The 20,443-nt window shown below is 37.0% G+C and overlaps 1 protein-coding gene across 1 annotated transcript; it reads right to left on the bottom strand.

The window, feature by feature from the left end:
- On the bottom strand, positions 13,273 to 18,491 carry LOC107639187 (pentatricopeptide repeat-containing protein At5g67570, chloroplastic; the record flags this gene model as incomplete). Its single annotated transcript, XM_016342631.1, is given in 11 exon segments — positions 13,273 to 13,590; positions 13,592 to 14,347; positions 14,594 to 15,037; positions 15,129 to 15,286; positions 15,369 to 15,462; positions 16,472 to 16,585; positions 16,677 to 16,865; positions 16,956 to 17,037; positions 17,463 to 17,654; positions 17,752 to 17,993; positions 18,089 to 18,491. Coding segments are annotated over 11 exon segments (2,670 nt in total). The 3' UTR covers positions 13,273 to 13,557.

Below are 20,443 nucleotides of genomic sequence, written 5' to 3'. Positions count from 1 at the left end.
TAAAATTAAGAATAAAAGATAATTAAATAGGCTCAAAATTAGTTAACAAAGGTGGATAAAAGGGTAAGACCATTTGGGTAAGTGAGATCAAATGAAATAACAGCCTCAATCATATAAATGCATATATACATCAAATAATGGACATAAAGAATCAAACAAATCAAATATTACAATCATAGAAATAGAATAATACACACAAGAATGAAAATAGTGGTTAATATGATGTAACCACATAATTAGGCTCAAAGCTCACATGGTTGTGTGTTCTTAGCTCAAAAACGTGTTCCACAATTAATTCAAGCAAGTTTCAATGAAAAGTATTTTAACTCAAATCAATTTTGGAATGCCCTATAGATGAACTCCTTGGAAAATTTTATTATTTTGACTAAGTTTATTATATATGTATATATGAAAAGAAATGCAACTAACTAAGAAAAATGCAATTGAAGCTCTAAAATATATACAAGCTAAGAAAAAATGCAACTAAGAATTCCAAAAGACCTAGTAATAGAATAAATTAAAATGCGAAAGTATTTGGGATTAAAAATTTTTCACCCAAGATTCGCCACTCGGTCGGACGACTGACCCCCCACACTTAAAAGTTTGTACGGTCCTCCGTGCATATTTTTTCTTCTACATTCGTTTTTGCTTATGGTGGATCATCCTGAAAGATAGAAAACAGGATAATAAGATAAGTAAATGCAAAGCCAAGGAAGTATAGATTATTGGAATGAGGAAAGAATCACTAAAATGAAGTGAGTAAATAAGTTTGTGACATTAAGAAAAATAGTATGTGACGCGTGGTTTAGAATTCACACACTAGTATTGAAATCTATATCACAATTACACAAAAGAAGTATACACTTCACTCATTCTAGTGTGCTTGAGATACTTTAAATAAAACTTATAGGTTAAGATAAACAAACAAGTAGTAAAGAAGCATAAAAGCATTCAAGCAATAATCAAGTGATTGTGAAATGGATAATGAATGGGCATTGGTTGATGTGCAAGAGAATTCAATGAACGAAAGAAAATATAAAAGTTACACATCAATCAATGACACATTTTGTGCTTTTGTTCGTATCCCCTAATTGACATAAAGCGGGAGACATGAGTTCTATGCAACTTAGAAAAATAGAGATATAAAGTGATATCAATCACATAGCAAACATAGTCCACAAAGCTTAAAAATTTCAAAAAGATATCACTGGATGAGCTTACAATCCAATTTCATAAATGAAGCGTTATGCCAAAATGAATGGTTTCAAGTATGTGTAGACCACATAGTTAAACAATTAAGGGTCAACATGTCATTAAGGCTTAAGCATAACCTGGTAATAAAAACAATGATCAATATGAATGCATATGATCAAGAAACACAATGCATTAAGATAAAAGCATATCATCAACCATCAAGAAATTTCCTAGTCACGGTTAAAGGACGTAAATATCATGGTGGCCAAACACATGTAATTCAAAAGATTTAAAATGTTTTGAAGGCAATTCACAAGCACTTGGTACTTACAAATGTTAAGCATGAAAATTTCAATACCAAGCAACAAATTATAACCTCAATTTCAATCTAATAGTGAGTATTAACAAGAATGATGCTAAAATAGCATCAAGTCAGTAATCAGCAGCAATATCTCAGTAGAATCAGCAAATTAAATCAATAATCTAACACTTATCACCAAAATATAACATATCCTAGCCAACTAATCTACTAAGACAGAGAATTAACTAACTAACTAACTAACTAACTAACAAATGGAGATGATGGTGGATGGTGAATATTGGTGGTGGTTGAAGGAGGGAAAGAAGAGAAGAGAAGAGAAAAGAAGAAAAGAAGAAAGGAAATAGAGAGAAGAGAAGAGAAGAAAAGTATGTAAGATAGGGGAGTCATGCGTACGTGGAAGGTCACGTATACGCGTGACATGGGAAAATGGGATGTTGCGCGTACGCAGAAGTCACGCGTACGCGCGACTTGGAATTGTCCAAACGTACGGTATTCACACGACACTGGCACAACAAGGCAAATGTTCTGTCCAGGGGTGACGCGCATACGCGTGGAGCAAGCTTACGCGTGACTTTCCTTTTGTTTGTTTGTTTGTTTTTTTGTTTGTTGTGCATTCATTATGCAGAGGCACAAAACTCGCACAAACCCCATTTGGTTCAGGAAGGCGGTCACGCATACGCTTAGGGCAAGCATACGCGTAAGGCAGCCATACACGCGGCATGGTGCTCTACTTTTAATGATTTTTCAAATTTTTACACCAAATCAAGCATTCCAAACATCCAAAAAGTTACTTAAAGACTACCAAACCTTATTGATCATATTAAACTATCAAACAAACCTAACGAAACTAAAAAAAAGTGAAAATTAAGCTTAGGTACCAATATATACAAAAGAGAAAGTGGAAAGAATTTACCATGGTGGGGTGTCTCCCACCTAACACTTTTAGTTATAGTCCTTAAGTTTGACTTTTTGGGAAGCTCTTTGTCATGTTGGCTTATGCTTATACTCATCTTTGAACTTCCAACAATGCTTGAATCTCCAAAATGCTCCATGATTACTAATTGATTGTACCAAGCATTGATAAAGTTCCAAACAAGCTAAGGGCTCCCAAAGTAGATCTTCCTTTTGTAATCCGAGGTCACAAATCTTATTTTCACACCCGTCTTCAAGTTGATCATCGAAATTCCAATCGGATGTCAAGCAATCTGAATTCTCATTCAAGCTCACAAACATCTCCCTAGACCCAAGCAAGTGAGCTATACAACGTTTGAATTTCAACTTTGAGCTTTCAACCATAATGAACTTTGAATTGTGTTTTCAACCACTAACCATCTCTCTTTTTCTCTTAGAGCTACAAAGAGCTTTAAGTTGACCATCCGTCTCAAGTAAACCATATTCAAGCGTAATAAGAAAGCTAAGAGATATAAATTTTACCCACTTGAATGGAAGAATAGATGGTAATGGCTTAGGGGTAGATGTCTCCAGTAAATAGGGCACAGTTCTTCCGTTTTCAGAAAATCTTTTTCATTCAATTAAAATCATATTTCTCTCAAAATCGTCTTCCGCTTTAAACTCTTTATTGCAACTAATTATTTTTTCTTCAAAAACTAAACTCAATTAATTTCAATAAAAATTCATATATTTATAAATAAATAATTTTGTTCTTTAAATCTTTCTCAAAAGCCAAGTCTCTGCTCCTTTTTACTCGAAAACTCTGTTCAAAATACTCATTTAGTTATAATTAATTCCAAATCAAAATTCGACTGTCAGAACTCAGTTGCATACTATCATATAACTCAGTTTTCAGCCAATTATTCAACAACAACATCTCAGTGCCTTATTTCTCAATATGGCTGAAACACAACAACAAATCCAGCAGCAATTCAGCTAAAATTTCAACAGCCAACAATCACATATTTGAGCAATAGACATCAATAGACAACAATCCAACCATAAATATCAATTATTTCATAATTTTAGCCGATTAAAGAGTCAAACTCTGCCTCTGTGAAGCGTAGAACACACACAAGATACTGGAGGAGGTTTCTGATCGGTCAAACGGAGTGAAAACATCGAAAACTCAGTGGGTTCCTTCCCTCTTTGGGTTCGGCCAAACTGGTTCCTGGCAGAAGCAGCTCCACTTCACGATTCTACCAAACAAAACACACATCACCGCATAGAGGATGAAGATACGGTCACTTTTATTAGATCAGAATTTTTGTGGGGATCACGGATCTTAAGAAATCAAGCTCGGAAAGATGAAAAATCAACAAAAATTATCCATGCATGTCACAGCTGAACTAGAGGAGAGAGAGAAGATTTGTGCTTATATATAATGTGTAATTAGTGACTAATGTCACTTAATTAGATGGGAAAGGCATGTGTCACGACACGTGGCGTATTAAGCGCTGCGTGTTGCGTTTTTGAGCTACTGAGTCAGCGAGGTTAAATTTTTAAATATCTTAGAAGATAATTAAGATAATTAGATATGGTAAAAACTCAAATAATTATCTCAAGTAGTGGTATTTAATTAGAATAAAGATTGGATAAATTACTAATATAAATGACATTAGTAAAGCCTAGCTTTTTTCAATCTTCTAGGTCCAATATCAAGTGATTGTCTTTCATCAAATAAAATTAAATAATAACATAATATTAATATTACATTATTATCCATTTTATTTAAAAATCAGAAAAAAAAATTTTTTATAAGCGCAGACTGATAGAAAGAATTATTGTCGGTCTAGAATTTTTCTCAATAGAAATAAGAACTTTGTTGTAAGCATAGCTCCAAACCAACAAATAACTCTCACATCAAATTTTAAAAGTTTTTGGTTGTTACAAAGTACAAACCCCAATAAAAATTAACCGAAGTATTTAAACCTCGGGTCGTCTCACAAGGAATTGCAATGAAGTGATCAATTATTGGCTATGAAGAACAAGGGGGTTTGATTTTCAATTGACAAGAAAATATAATGACAATAAAGTAAATGACAAGAACTAATAAAGGAAAGGAAAGAACTCTTGGCTAAGCATAAGAATTGAGATCACCATCCTTGTCTACAAACTAAATATTGACAATTACGAGGAACCGAGCTCATTAAGTCTACTTTTATGCTTGAATTATATCGAATGGCTTGATCAACATCAATCCATAAGTCCTAACCTAGCTACTAATTGACTTAGTAGTAGACTAGTGTCAATGGTTATCAAATTGACCACAAAGAGTTCTCAAATCTCCAAATCAATGAGACCCAATGACTCAAGGTCACTCAATTCCCTTAGCCTAGGCCAAGAGTAAAGAAAACTACTAAAAAAAACTAGTGAAAATATTTTATCAAACACCTAGTGTGCAAGAAAAGTAAACATCACAAATTGCAAGAATTAATGAAGCTATAACTAACAAAAATAAGGAATCAACAATAACAAGTGAAGTAAACATCAAAAGACATAGAAACATAAAACTGCACTAAAAGAAAATTCAAATCAACAAGAGTTCATGAAACATAAAAGCAACAAAATAAAGAAAATGACAAGTAAAACTAGAAGAGTAGAGATTTAACAACAAGAAATTAAAAGAGAAAACTAAATCAAAACAAGAATTGAAAGTTGGATCTAAGAAAATTAAACCTAAACTTCCCTAAATTCTAGAGAGAAGGGAGAGCTTCTCTCTCTAGAATTCTCACCTACACTATGATGAAAACTAAACTATGACTACTTGCTTTCTTCCCCCCTTCAATCCTTGGGTTCAATAGCATCAGAAATGAGTTGGATTGGGCCCAAAATGCCTCAGAAATCGCTGGCCACGAGTTGCTCAAAATGGCCCACGCTGATCCTGCGACGCGCACGCATGGGCGACGCTTCGCCTAACTGTCTGGTAACTATGGCAAATTTTATATAATTTTGAAGCCCCAGATGTTAGCTTTCCAACGCAACTGGAACCGTCTCATTTGGACTTCTGTAGCTCAAGTTATGATCGTTTTAGTACGAAGAGGTCAGAATTGACAGCTTAGCAATTCCTTCATTTCTTCATGAGTTCTCCATTTTTACATGCTTTTCTTCATTCCTTCAATCCAATCTTTGTCTTCTAATCCTGAAATTATTTAACAAATATATCAAGGCATCGAATAGAATTAAAGTTAATTAAATTTAGCTATTTTAAGACCTAAAAATATGTTTTTACACTTAAGCACAAATTAAGGGAGAATTACAAAACTATGCTATTTTATTGAATAAATATGAGAAAAGTTGATAAAATTTCCTAAATTAAACACAAGATAAACCACAAAATTGGGGTTTATCACGCACACACTATCTAAGTAGCTAGACTGTAATAAGGTGGTTAAACCAAAGTGATTTAGGTTTTGTTACGCATTTAAATGTTTTTGTCAATCAAATTTAATTAAGTTGGTTCAAACTCAACAAAAATTATTTACACACGTACGTGTGAATCATACTTTTTTTACGTGAAAAATAACACTGAAATTATTTAATCGTGACATTGAATTTTTTTAAATTTTGACACTACAGTTTGTTTTTTTATTTCTTTTTTTTCTTTGTGCAAAATTTATGTGTTTTTATTTATAAAATACGTGCATAATTCTTTTATTTTATTTTTTTTATTTAATTTTTTCTCTTTTTTTGTTTTTATTCTTTTGAGAGGGTGAAATAAAAAGAAGGATGAGGAGGAAGAGTTTAAGAAAAATATAAAACAGAAAATAGCATCAAAATTTTTTAACAGCGACACAAAAATTTCTTACTTTTGACACGAAATCTCTTAATTGTGACACAGAAATTTCTTAATCGAAATTTCTAAGGACTTGATACAGTAATTTTTTAACAAGAACTTATTTGACTGCTTCTTCTTATTCTTCTTCTTTCTTCTTTTTCTTTGTTGTTTTTATTTGTTCGTTTTTGTTATTTTTTTTTGTTTTTCCTCTTCTTATTTTTATTCTTGTTTGAGAAAGAGATAAATAAAAAAATAAAATAAAGAAAAAGAAGAGAAAGAGAAAATAGGAAGATAAATTGACGTAGAAAAAGAAGAAGATGCATGATGTGTACGTAAAATTCAGTTATTTGAGTTTTTGTTTATACTAAAATAAAATTGGTGTGTAGATCTAAGATGTGTAAATACAATTTGATTTAACTTGAAAAAAAAAACTTGAATGTGCCTAACTTTTTTGAGTAATCTAAAGTTTAAACCTTTTTTTTTATCTTTTTGAACCTTTAAGACAACCAAAGAAAGGTAGGAATTTTTCTGTTTCGTCTTATACCACGTAGAAGAAAAGAACCAAAGAACCAATTATTTAGGAGTAAATAGTCAAATTGGTCCCCGAAAGATAGCCCGATCTTCAAACGAGTCCCCGTAAGAAAAAGATAATAAAATTTGTTCCCGAAAAATTTAAAATTGGTAACGTTAGTCCTTCCGTCAACGTTTCGTCAATTCCGTCAGTGATGCCGTTAACTGTTGCTTATGTGGCTGTCAGTGTGGCATATGAGCATGCTAGCTTGGCGCAGAGTGGCTGGTGACAAGATATATTTCCATATGTATGTCAAATTAGTCCTAGGTCTGTAAACCCTAATCCCCTCTTCGTTTTAAATTGCCATTGTTGCTGCAGCTTGAGATTGATTCTGCAGAGGCCGAAAATTCATGACCGATTGCACGATGGGTAGCGTAGGTGGGGGTCGCAGTCGACAAGTGTCGCAATCACACGGAAGTCATGCCTCGAGCTCTTCGCTGCGGTGGCGGAGGAAGAACTCTGACCTAGTTTGCTTTTGTGAGCTGAAGACAGTGATCAAGAAGCCTGGGACAAGAGAAAATCCTGATAGATTGTTCTATGCTTGTCCAAGATACCGGGTGAGTTATCAATGTAGTCTTCTTGAAACTTCAAATGATTTGAGTTGGATTTTGACATTTTGGTACCCTGATGTTGTGCAGAAGGGCAGCCACTGCAATTACTTTAGGTGGGCTGAGGACGACGAGTATGAAGGATTAGAGCACTTAGGAGAAGTTAAAACTGATGCACAAATGGAGAGTGATGCTGCTTTGTTGAACCATAACATATCTTGGAGAATGATGACCTTAGAAGCTGAAGTAAAAGCACTTAGGATGCAACTATATTTTGGATTAATAGTTGTGATTGTGATTTTTATGATTATGTGTATGTTCTTTAGTGGGAAGTGAAGCAGTTACTGTGAAAAGGTGAAAAGGATGATGCTGTGAACCTTGACAGTTTTCTGTTGTTGTGAAAACCTTGCATGTTCATGTTTCTTTACTAGTAAAAAGGTTATTTACATGCAACATTGTTGTTGATCATAACATAATGTAAGCAAATCAGAATAAGCAGAATTAAAATTAAGTGAAGTAGGAATAGCATAACATCATAACATAACCAATGGTGAACTAGTTTCCATTGTCACAGATTCAAATAAGAACATTATTTTAACATGATAATAATCCAAAAGGTAGTAGCTGACAGTTGAAAGCAGTATACCATAAAGGGCTATACAAAAAACAGGGCTATTGAAGATACCACAACTACCACATTGTTTATAAATGGTAAAATTTAGCCCTGACAAAATAACAGATACTAATTGTCCTATATTTTATGTCTTCAAGTCTTGAAGTCATTCCATGTCTTTTTTTTTCTGGGAGGTTTGAAACCCGGAGTTGGAACAAATGTCATGAAGCTGGCAAGTTTCTTGGCTGTTGCGGAGCTGCTACCCTTGATGGTTTCAGCAGATACAGCAATTGCTCCTGGAGAGGCATTTCCCTTTGCCCTGGCCCTGGTGACATGGAGTTTTGGAGGCCTTCCTCTTTTTCTAGTCTGAATCAAACAGTTATCATCATTGTCTGAAATAAAAAATAGCTACAAGTAACCAATGCTCAAATTAAAAGTCATGGGCAAGATTACCTGAGTGACATTGGTTGAGGTTTGGGATTGTTGTGTCAGTGGAAGCTGAGCATGCTGAGTAACAGGAATTTCAGTCTGTTCATCTGGAGCAGCTACTGCTACTGCAGGTGGTGTTTGTATGGGCTGAGTGTGATCTTCCTTTTCTGCTTCGGGACCAGGTGCATGTTGTAGTTGTTGAACAGCTGCAAGCTGCGATTGCATCATCCTTGCTTTCTCTTGAGCATCGTCTTGCTTTTTCTTGCTGGAAGTTCTCTTGGTGTGGCCCACCTCTCTACAGTACATGCACCGAATTGGAGCATACTTCCTTTTCATTTTTGTTTTCGTGCCAGTGGGTCCTTCATCCTTGTCCTTCTTTCTATTTGTTGTTGGTCTGCCTGGTTTAGGTTTGATAGGAGGTGGAACAGGTGCAGGAGAACCAGTTTTCTCCCATAGATCTTATCCCTTGACAGGATTAACATTGAATTGGTATGTTCTTCTGTAAGCATCCATGCTCAACCATTCGTGGCAATACTCCTCAGGCCTCTTATCATTTTTTTCTTGAATGGCTGATATTGCGTGCATACAAGGCATTCCTATATATTTCAGAAAAAAAAATTCATTCAGTTAAGTATGAAGCATGGTATACATATGAAAAATGAAATCAGTTATGAATTCAACCAGTCAACTGCCAAAACCTGCAGGAGCAAGTATGCTTCCCCAAATCTACCACCATATTAGTAGGCTATCCTTGAACTTCGTAGACTTCCTCTTTCGCATCACCCGACCAGTAGGGAGCCCAGTTTCTGGATAACTTAATAAGAGATTCTAGCATACTTTGCTGAACTGGAGCAAGTTTTCCTTGATAACTCAGAAGCTTCAGTCTATTATCAGACATGCTTTTCATAACCATTCTTTGTACCTCCTCTGCCAGACTCAGAATAGGCTTACCTCTGTCATGCTTCATCTTTGCATTGAAGGATTCACAAGCGTTGTTGCAAATGTTGTCGACCTTTGGCCCTTCACTGAAATGGGCTTTGGTCCAAGCTTCCTTCGGCCACTTGGCTAAGTATTCCCAAGATTTTTGATTAATCCTTTTGACTCTATTCATATTCCTCTCGAACTCAACCGGGGTCCTCGATCTTGCACACTCCCAGACCAAGTCCTTAAGTTCGACGCTGCCCCAGTGTTTGGAGAAGTTCCTCCACAAATGCCACACACAAAATCTGTGTGGAACTGCTGGGACGAGTTCTTTGACTGCTGGTATTAACCCCTGCACAAACAGTCAAGCCCGACAACATTTACAGTCATTACAGTCCTCAAAGAAGCATCATTAAATCAAAAAAGTCCTTAAAAATCAAATCGTGATTCAAATTAGTCCTCACCTTTTGCATGTCTGATATGAAATACAAGTTCTTTGCCTCATATTCTCTCAGGTCTGATAGGAGCAGCTCCAAGAACCATTTTCAGTTATTTCAACATCAACAATTGCGTATGCAATCACAAAAATGTGATTGTTTGCATCCTGTCCGCATGTAGTGAGAAGCTGTCCTCCATGTAATGTTTTCAGGAATGCCCCATCTAGACCTATCAATGGCCTACAGCCTGCTTTGAAACCCTTCTTACAAGCATCTAGACAGACATAAAATCTCTCGAACTGAGGCGGATTATCAGTTATGGGAATCACACCCACCTGAACTGTCGAACCTGGGTTGGCAGTGAGCAATTCATGTGCATAATCCCATATCAACCCGTATTGAGCAATCTCATCCCCTTCAACTATCTTCCTAGATGCCTTAAGAGCTCGGGTAATGCATGAACTATTCAGCTTCACGTTGCACTTCCTAACAAACCACTCATATACCTCCCTATGCTTCATCTTAGGGTGCTTCCTAAGTTTTGGGTATAACTTATTCACAGTCCATTCCAATGTAGTAGCTCTGTTTTTTCATTTTCTTGCGCAAGTGTGATTGTCAACTAGTATTTTTATCTGCCAGGAACCATCACTGGGGTTGTGTCTACAATATACTACCCATGGACAGTCTTCACACTTACAAACTGCCCTGACTCTAACCTTGTCATTCTTACAGAACCTAATATTCCTATCCCATTGTATAGTGTAATCTCTAGTGGCAGCCATAAAATGTTGCTTGGATTTGAAAACCATACTTACCTCAAACTTCAGATCACCAAATTTGGTCTTGTCATTATAATGTGGATACACAGCTGGCCCTTCATCTTCAGAGTCTAACTCATGGGCAGAATCTTCTGACTTCCATTCATCTCCATCTGATGATTCTTCCCAATCAAATTCGTCATCTGACTCTGAAATTACATGAAAATACCGTAAGATTTGTGTAGAAAAAATAAATTAGTTGAATCAGATCTATTAAACAAGTAAATTCAATAACAGATATACAATTAATTATATAATACCTTCATCAGAGCATTCATCAGATTCGATGTCCTCATAGCTGGAGTCATCAGTGTCAATAGCTTTGTCCCTTGTTCTGTCAGCAGCAGGCCTATGCTTCTCTCTGTGATCTACTTTCTTGGCCCAAGAAGACTCTACTCCATCAACTCCACTATCACTGTCACTACTGTATATGGGATCTCCTGCAACTTTTGGAGGCTTGTACAAACTGTCTTCAGCACTATCATATGAATCATGAGATTGACTATCATCTGCAAATGGAGTTGCCTTAACCTGCCTTCCAGATCTTGTACTGGTTGTGGCTTTCACCTTCTTGCTGATCTTGTCGGCTGCTGTAGCCTTGCCACTCCCTTTAGCAGCCTGGGGTTTAGTCCAAGGTTTGGGCTGCTGGACGGGCTTTTGCATGGGCTTGGTTTTGGGCTTTGGAGTGGGTGTACATGTGGGTTGGGGGTTGGGCTGAGGAGTAGGCTTAGGTGTGGGCTCAGGAGTGGGCTGAGGTGCGGGCTGAGGTGTGGGATGAGGAGTGGGCTCAGGTGTGGCTTTAGGTGTGGGCTTATGTGTGGGCTGAGGAGTGGGCTTATGTGTGGGTTGAGGAGTAGCCTTAGGTGTGGGCTGAGGACTAGCCTTAGGAGTGGGCTGAGTTTTGGCTCTTTTTGGCTTAGGTGATTTTTTTGTTGTCTTACAGTAATCTTGGGACATTGCATCATTGTGGTCCTTGTTCAGTTTCTCTGCTTCTTCAGGGATGGTTGGCAAACAAAGTACTTCATCATCATCCTTACTCATGCAGTCAACCACGTGTGGCTTAGACACTACATGCTCAAAATAGATGTTGATGAGGTGATGATTCCTCCTGCAATCCTTAACCAATTCCAACAGATCAGTGTCATTTTCTAGCTTCCTCAACCCATTATCCAGCAGCGTTCCAGGAACTTTCCACAAGCAATTGTTCATCTCAGCATATCCCAGCTCCTTGTAGTATCCCTTCACAAAGAAAACGTCTAGAGTGTCTAAATCTACACCCATTAATACTTCAGTATTATCTGGTTCATAACACAGATAGCCTGATTCATCTGTTTGGAACTTCCCACCATGGTGAAATACAAAGGTCGTTGGGGGACCTTCCATCTGAAACCAAAACAGCAACACACACAACTGATGCAAATTTATTTCATGGAGAGGCAATGCATATTCAACATCAACTCCCAAAATGAATCTAACACACACACATGCAGCTACACAGAGCACAAACAACGTTCTCAAGAATCCAAAAACAGGGTCATATCATGGATAATCACCAAAGCCCTAAGCCTGAACACATTCTCCTAAACCCTAACATTGTAAACAATAACAATGGATTTCCAACGATAATACAACTACATTGATCAGGAGATAAAACCACAATCACTCTCACAAAATAAGAAAAGAAAGCTAACCTACCTCTCACGCAAGGCGATGGAGTGCCCTTTTCGGTTGACCAACGTGGTCGCAAACCGGTCACCAACAACTCCAGCACACTGTCGTCGTTGGTCAAGCCTGGTCGTCGCCGTTCAATGCTTCGTCTTCCTGGAGGAAACAACTAAGACGAAGGGATTGCAGGAGTTTTTTCGTTTGAAGATCGGGGTATCTTTCGGGGACCAATTTGACTATTTACTCAATTATTTAGCCTCCAAGGTGTAGAAAACTATATTCAGTCTTTATCATTGATCTTGATAAAATTTTTACTACGAACATAGTTTTTTGGATCCCAAACCATGAACTAAAATTCTGAGTTCACTTTCAGAAACTATAGGAATTTTCTCCCTAGTTTTCCAAACTAGAACTGTAAAATTCTTTCGCCTAAAACTATAGAATTCTTTACCGATAGAGTTTCATTTGTAATCATGAACTTTTTTTTTAAAGAGATTAAGATTCTTAAATTTCACATATCTCTTTATTTTTTCTTTTAAAAGTTTGAAAACAACTTTATAGTTATCTATTTTTCGTTTCATATATAAATATTCAAACTAAGTCGTTAAAAAACAAAAGACTGATACTCTTAATAAGAATTTTCACCAACTTTAGGAGGAGGCTTTGGTAGGACAACTTTAGAAGTCTTGCAAAGTCTTGTTTTCATTTGTTGTTGTTCGATTGCCTTCTCTTTACGACTTTACCAAGAAACAAATTTAAATTTCACAATCGGAACTTGAAAAATGAACTAAATTATCAATAAATTGAAACTCATGTTGAGGGACATACCTGAGAAGAAAGAAATCTAATGCAGTAAGAGAGAACATGCACCTTGGCATTCAAATTTAATTTCATTCTTAACCATTATCTTAAAAAGTTTAGGGCACCTAATAATTCCACAACAATTGCTATGTTGATATGTATGTCCCAATATCGAAATTTAAGAAAATAAATAGAGCACAACAGAGTAGAACAAGAACATTAAGTGGCCCTGAACACTTATTTGGTATCAATAGTTATGAAATAAAAATTGAGTTTCAGCAATTAAGTATGAACTACAAACAAAATGAAGTAAACTTGACAACATCTGTGAACAAGTTCGTGATATAGAGAATAGCCTATGATGTTTAAAGAAGATGAATAATGTTTATTCCTTAAACTATACTTTAATATACATCCCTTCCAATTACAACAGTGGTGCTTAAATAAAGCTGGTCAAATTCAAAATCTCCCTGCCCCTTCTGCTATAAAAGATTACCAACTTTTCCTCACTAGCTACAACCAAGTTCAGTGTGTAAAATGTATCTTATCTTCCTTCCTCATTTTCTTCCATGCTTCCAATATTTCATATGCTGAGGGCTTGCCAGGTACTCCCTCACCATCATCATCATCATCTTTATAGTTTCCATCTTCCCCGAGCACCTCATTTGAATTATCGGAAGACTTTTCGGGTGCGAGATTATCGGCAAATTCCAGCCTATTAGCACCATAATTTATTCTATCTTCCATCTTAAATTTTTGAGGCCTGAAAAAGTCATTTTCTCCTATATCATCTTGATCATAATTGAAGATAAATGCCTCTGATTCACTGGAGTCATTTACGAGCTCAGCACTTTCCATCCTCATTCTCCCTGAAATATTTGGCTCATCTTCTCTTCTTTCATCTGAATCAATTTCGTCATTCTGAAAATTTCCCGTACTTCCAATCCCAGAAGGGATGACTCTAGAGATTGTTTTTGACGCACCTAATCCGCAGAGAACATGCAACGATCTTGATAAATTTGAGACTGTTGCTTCTGACACGACATCACAGTTACCAAGAGAATCCAATAGCCGCTGTAGATTTTCATGGTTAATCCGGTCTTTATTTTCCTTAAACATGTCTGTCCACTGCTTTTCAGTCACTCGGAATGGTGCATATGCCATGGTGTTAACTAAGATAACAGCTCGCTCATAATTGTGTTGAGATATAGCTTGAATCACCAATTCAAAAAAGAACATACGGTGAGGAATTTCACCAGCTTCCAGAATCATGTCGAATTCATGCTCGAGTAAATGACACTGCAATGAAACCAAAATGTTAAAAGTTACCAGCACAACAATAAGTACTATTTGTGGTTCCATTTCTGACTGAATCACTGATATATGGCACCAGTAATATGAAAAAAAATGCAGAGAATCTAAATAATCATGATAATAGTGCCACAAAGAAGTTAAAAGATTTGCGTTTGAGCTGAATTTGGCAGGAACATATGAAAGTATGGCAGAAATATAAAACAAACAAGTACAAAATAAACTAGTTTGTACCTTGCCAGCTCTTGATGCTTTTACAAGTACTGTCGCAGATTTATTTTGATCCAATTTACAACAAAAAAGAATCATCTCTTTGTAGACATGCTCGAAGTATTCCCACTGATGAGCACTGGCAGATGCTTCCAACATAGCACTATATGTGTACACGTCCGGGATAATCGAGCTACCATCACCAACAACTTCTTGAGGGGCAAAGGTATCTAATCTAAGGGCCCTAACTTCCTCAAATAACTCTTTAGCTTTCAAATACATATCATTCTGGCCATAAACTTTGAGCATCGTATTCACAGCCCCTATGTTAGGAGTACAAATGCCTTTCATGTGTTCAAAAATATGTATGCAATCGTTAAGATGCCCACCATCCATTGAAGACATTATCATGCCGGTGAAGGTAACTTCCAACGGCCGAGCATGAGAAAGTCTTCTAATCTTCTCGACCTGCAGCCATATTTCAACAAGTTGTATTCTTATACTGGTTTACAAGTAGCTTCAAGTATGTCTAACCATACCGATGCAGAAGTAAAGTTACCTCTACAATAGCATCTTGCCACCTTCCATAATTGCAGAGGCAACACGCGAGTTCATAATACACGCTGGCAGCTCCCATAACTCCTCTACTTTCCATTTCCCTGACAGTTTCAATAGCTTCGTCAACTTTACCTTCCTTCCACAAACATCTTACCAATACTAAGAAAGTTAAAATAAATATGTCAGGGCAACCAGCTGTCAAATATTGGTAGTAAACAATCAGAAGGAAACAAAAATCTACCTTTATAAGTTAAAGCTTTTGGAACTTCCCCACTTCTCGTCATCTTTCCGAACAGCTCATGGACAAGGTCATAATTGCCTGATTCCAGCATTACCTTATCACATGGATTGCTTGTAAGACTTGAATGCAAACATGCTTTAGGGTAATAATATCTAAAGGTAAATAACCGTAGGACTATCAACCAGTTTTCCCATTCTATCATGAAAACTCGGAAAAAGAATATAACTTAGAATTAGCTACTTAATTTGTGAATGAACTGATAACTAGAGCCATCATACAAACATGGGTACCTTCGTCTCTACATAGTTTAACCACATCACCTAAATGACAACCTTAAAGAAACATGTTTCCAAAAGACACCAGGTAGTATACATAAAAAGCTTCCTATCTTCCATTTTTCATTTTTCATTTTTCAACTTCCTAGGGAAACTGAGTTAACATATGAGCTCAGTTGTTAATGATCTAACATGCAGAAGATGCTAGCATGTGAATATCCACAAAGAAATTGTTAGTTACCGATCCTAATACAAAGCCATTACACCATGAAAGCCATCCAGTTGGGTTTGGAGAAGGTAGTGCAAAAACTACCGAAGCCTTGTGAATGGAGCTGTTTCCAATATTTGATCCCATTATCTACAAGTCACAAGTGTACAACACTATTTCACCATAGTTTTCTCTCTTATGGAGCCATTACACCTTACAGGAAAACTAAAAATAGAAAGGAGAAGTAAAATATGTAAAGGTTGTTCGAGAGACCTCAAAGGCCCCACCTGAAAACTTAGTTGACAACCTGTACAATTCCCCCTCTTTACTTATTCCACTCAGTTCCAGTTTTTCCCTACTTTCCCACCTCCTTGCCACCCAGGCAAGATAGTTATATCTCAAGTCTCTCTTTTTCCTCTAACTCATATTTCTCGCATGGTTGTGTAAGATGTGCCTAATATAACACAATAACTACCAAGTTAGAATATCAGTTTTCAATTCCATATGCATGTTCAACAATAAACAAAAACATAGTGATGTTATATTGCATCTCCCTATTCCCGGGTTACAGTAGACAAAATAGAAAAATTAGATCGGCAATGTTGATATCCTGTACTTACCTCCATTGCAAGTCCATAAGTTGCTCCATTAGGTTTCAGACCACTTCTCTTCAGTTGCTTGAAAACCCAGGACACAGCTTTCCACTGTTTCGTTGGAACACAAGCATTAAGTACCTATTGAATGGAAGAAACTCAACAGTTTAATAAATCGGCAAACTAGCATTTAGTACAATGTTTTATGAAAGATATTTAATTACTTTCTTACAGCATTATAAATAACCAAATCAGGTTCAAGAGTTGGATCCCAGTCCTTGTGACGCATGAATTTAAATATTTTGGGTTTCTGCCTCATGCATTCAACAATAGTCAGCAATTCTTTAAGAAGACCAGCTTGACCAAGTGTAACAGCAACACTGTGATATGCAGCCATATCAGGATATGCATGGATATTTCTCTGAATAAATTGAAAGCAAAATCAATCCAACTGTAAAACAATATATGTTAGAAAAGAAACCCTCCAGGTGAAAAACAAACTGACTCTTACACGCATCAAATTAAAAATCTGAAGAGCTTCCTTTGGTCTTCTTGCCTTCCCAAGAACAGAAAGAAGTTTTGTGTACACAAACCTACAAAATTATCAATAGTTTCTTAACAATAGAAAACATACAATGCCAAGCACTAAGCATATTGATACACAACTAACACATGGGTCAAAATTACGAAATAACTCTGCACACTGTGATTTAATAGAACAGGATAAATACGTTTTCTATGAGTCCTTCCTTTATCAAGATTATTTATAGACAAATGCCAACAAACACATTCAAGTCCCAAGGCACTATGCCACTATGTTACACTTGCACCATCCAATAGGGTGGCTCAAAGTGCAAGGCTTCAAGCTGGTCGCGCCAAGGAAGGATAAATGAGCACAATTTCAAAGCCACGAATGAAATTACGCAGAATTTCTCTAATGGTCTTAGAGAATCTCGCCAAGCAAGACAGATTCCACATGTGAAAGATATAAAAGTGATGCTTTATACTAACAAATCACCTGCTTTGATATTTCCTGTGATCTTTATAATTATACACCCATTGGACAGCAGAAAGTGCTTGCTTCCAACAACCTTTGGCACCAAGCAACTCAACAATCCTCATCAACTGACCCTCGGTAAATGGTAATCCTGAAAGCTTCATTAATCTTGAAAACTTCCAATCCTTCACAGTAATCTCCCTATCACATAACCTACAAAAAGAAATAACTTTGAAAAACAAAATCAAAACTTCACACACAATCCAAAGAATAGAGAAATTAACTAGAAATATGAAAATCAAACACAAACCTATCAACAAGAAACCTTATGACATCAGCCTCACTACGACTCCTTGTCTTCTTTCCCTTATGCCAGCCTTCATTATCCGCATTGAACCAAAGCTCGTTCATTTCGATATCATCATCGAAAACCCACTTCAGTTCATCCACCTTTCTTGCCTCAAACATGTCCTTCAGCTCCTTCAACCTCTCCCTCTTCAGCTTCCCTCCTTCACATTCCTCGTTTGCCCTCACTCGCTCCCAAAACTCAACCTTTTTTTATAACGATAACAAGGTGAAGAAATAACTAACTGCACCAATAATTAACTAACTATCAAAACTTACTACAAGAAATTAGTTAAAGTTACCTTTTGAGTCCCCTCCCAAGGCTTCCCCACCATCAAGAACCTGTGATCATTTTCACTTTCCTTGGGTTTTAGAGCTTCAACCACTTTGTTGAACTCCTTGTACTCATGCTTAAGAACTTGGAATTGCTGTTCCTCCAACATGGCTTGCTTCTGTGACTCCGTGAGTGGAGGGGGCTCATTGGATTTCTGGGCTTGGCGGTTGAGCTTCCGGTTGTGTTTCTGAATCTGTTTCTTGCGGAGGTTGTGGACGATTTTGGGTGTGGGGTTGACACCCTTTCGGATGAGGGTGCGTTTGATGGCTTCCTTGTCGGGTTCGAATTGAGCGTGAGAAGGGAAGATGGTGGTGTATCTCTGAAGTGCTTCCATGGTGTATCTCTGGCAAGGAGGTAAGCAAGGCGAGAATATGAGAGATGAGAGCCCAAAAAGAAGAAGAACCGATGAAGGATTGCAGCCATAGTTATCAGAACCGAACTGCTAATTGACCCGGTTTCAACCAGTGGGTTACTCATTCCCCCAGTTGACCCAGTCATAATTAAATAAAAATGTAAAATTATAAAAATAAAATTAAAATCAAAAGTTAAAACTTAAATACATATCTTCACAAACATATTAATAACGATCAAGTATCAATTTTTAGACATAACGAATGATGTAAAAAGAGATAATAAACTAGTCAGTAGTACAAAATGCTTTCTTAATTTAAATGAACATGGGAGAGAGCAACAAATAACACAATCAGTAAATCAAACTCAAAAGGTGATCTCAAAGTTGGCATCTATATTTTCATAGGACAAATTTGAAGCTTGACCAACATTTCCTTCATTTTGATTTGCACCTATATCTACATTTGTATATTTTTCACAAATCAATACCAAGAAGAATTCATAATAGCAACTGAGTTGTGATGAAGACATTTTTAAAATTCTAGCATAAAAAAAAAGAGCATGGGAACAACAATTTTATTCTGAGTTGCAGAGAGCATGAACCTCAGTTTTCACAACAAATTCAACTATGATCATTTTCAGCAACAAAATATTTAGCTCAAAAGATGATTTACAGATTTACAGCAACAAAAAATTTAGCTAAGTGATTATTTCAGCAAGACAACAACAGATTCAAGCTTCAGTGATGATAATCAGTAACAAATTCAACTCAGTAATGATTTTAAGCTACAAAAATGAGTTCAGTGATATTTTAAGCAACAAATTCAACTTTTAGCAACAAAAAATCAAGGTGCAGTGATGAATTACATCATCAAAAAATTTAGCTAGGTAATTTTTCAACAAGACAGCAACAGATTCAAGGAACAAAAAAATTAGCTCAGTGATATTTTCAGCCACAAATTAAACTTTCAGCAACAAAATCAAGGTTTACATCAACAAAAAATTTTTAGCTGGGTGATTTTTTCAACAAGACAGCATCATATTTAAGGTTCAGTGATGATAATCAGTAAACAATTCAACTCTGATATTTTCAGCAACAAATTCAACTTTAAGCAACAAAATCAAGGTGCAGAGATGAATTACAGCAACAAAATTGAGCAAGAAAGAACAGGGAATTTGTTAGAACTCACCAAATCGGGGACCAGCTGCTGACGGCGAGGCTCGAAGCAAGAAGACGACGACGACTAGCCCGGGGGCGTGCTGCTTCTGCCGCCGGCGACGACAATCGTAGGGAAGGCGCGACTGAGTGCGAGACGGTGACGAAGCAAAGAGCTACAACGACGACCAGCCCCGGCACCTGATGCTTCTGCCGCCGGCGACGACGAGCGCAGGAAAGGCGCGCGCTGACTGCAAGACGGTGACGAGACAGAGAGCAACGACGAGCTTGAGTGAGAGACGGGAGGCAGTGAGAGAGACCGGAGACGAGAGAGCTTGAGTGCGAGGGCGACGGTAAGAGAGATAAGAGAGCTTCAGCTTAGTGAGAGTGACGAGACTAAGACACTGAGGCGTGCCCGGGTGGGTGCGAGAGGAAGAGGAAGGAGACGTTCACTCAGCAGATTTGGATTTTCGCTTTCCTTTACTAGGAAACGACGTCGTTTCCTTTTCTGAAAACAAATTAAGCACCCGGTCCGGCCGGTCCGGGTTATGGAAACCAACCGTGTCACCAGTTTTGCTTAAACACGAACGGCCCAAATCAATTTTTTGTGGGTCTGATGCTTAAGCAGTTTAAAAGGTGGCTCGACCCGGCCAAAGAACTAAATTTTCAGTTGAACTGACCAAGGCAAGTGGAATCTAATAACTATGATTACAGCCGGTGCTCTAATTCCCCTAATCCACATTTTCAATTTCTAGTTCAACTGCATCGAACCGGTTATATATAGTTACTAGCAGAAGATCCGTGCGTTGTACGGGT

Source organism: Arachis ipaensis, chromosome B04 (assembly GCF_000816755.2).
Source record: "Arachis ipaensis cultivar K30076 chromosome B04, Araip1.1, whole genome shotgun sequence".
Lineage (NCBI taxonomy): Eukaryota > Viridiplantae > Streptophyta > Magnoliopsida > Fabales > Fabaceae > Arachis > Arachis ipaensis.
The sequence above is the reverse complement of the archived record's forward strand: the minus strand, read 5'-3'. Positions and strand labels throughout refer to the sequence as shown.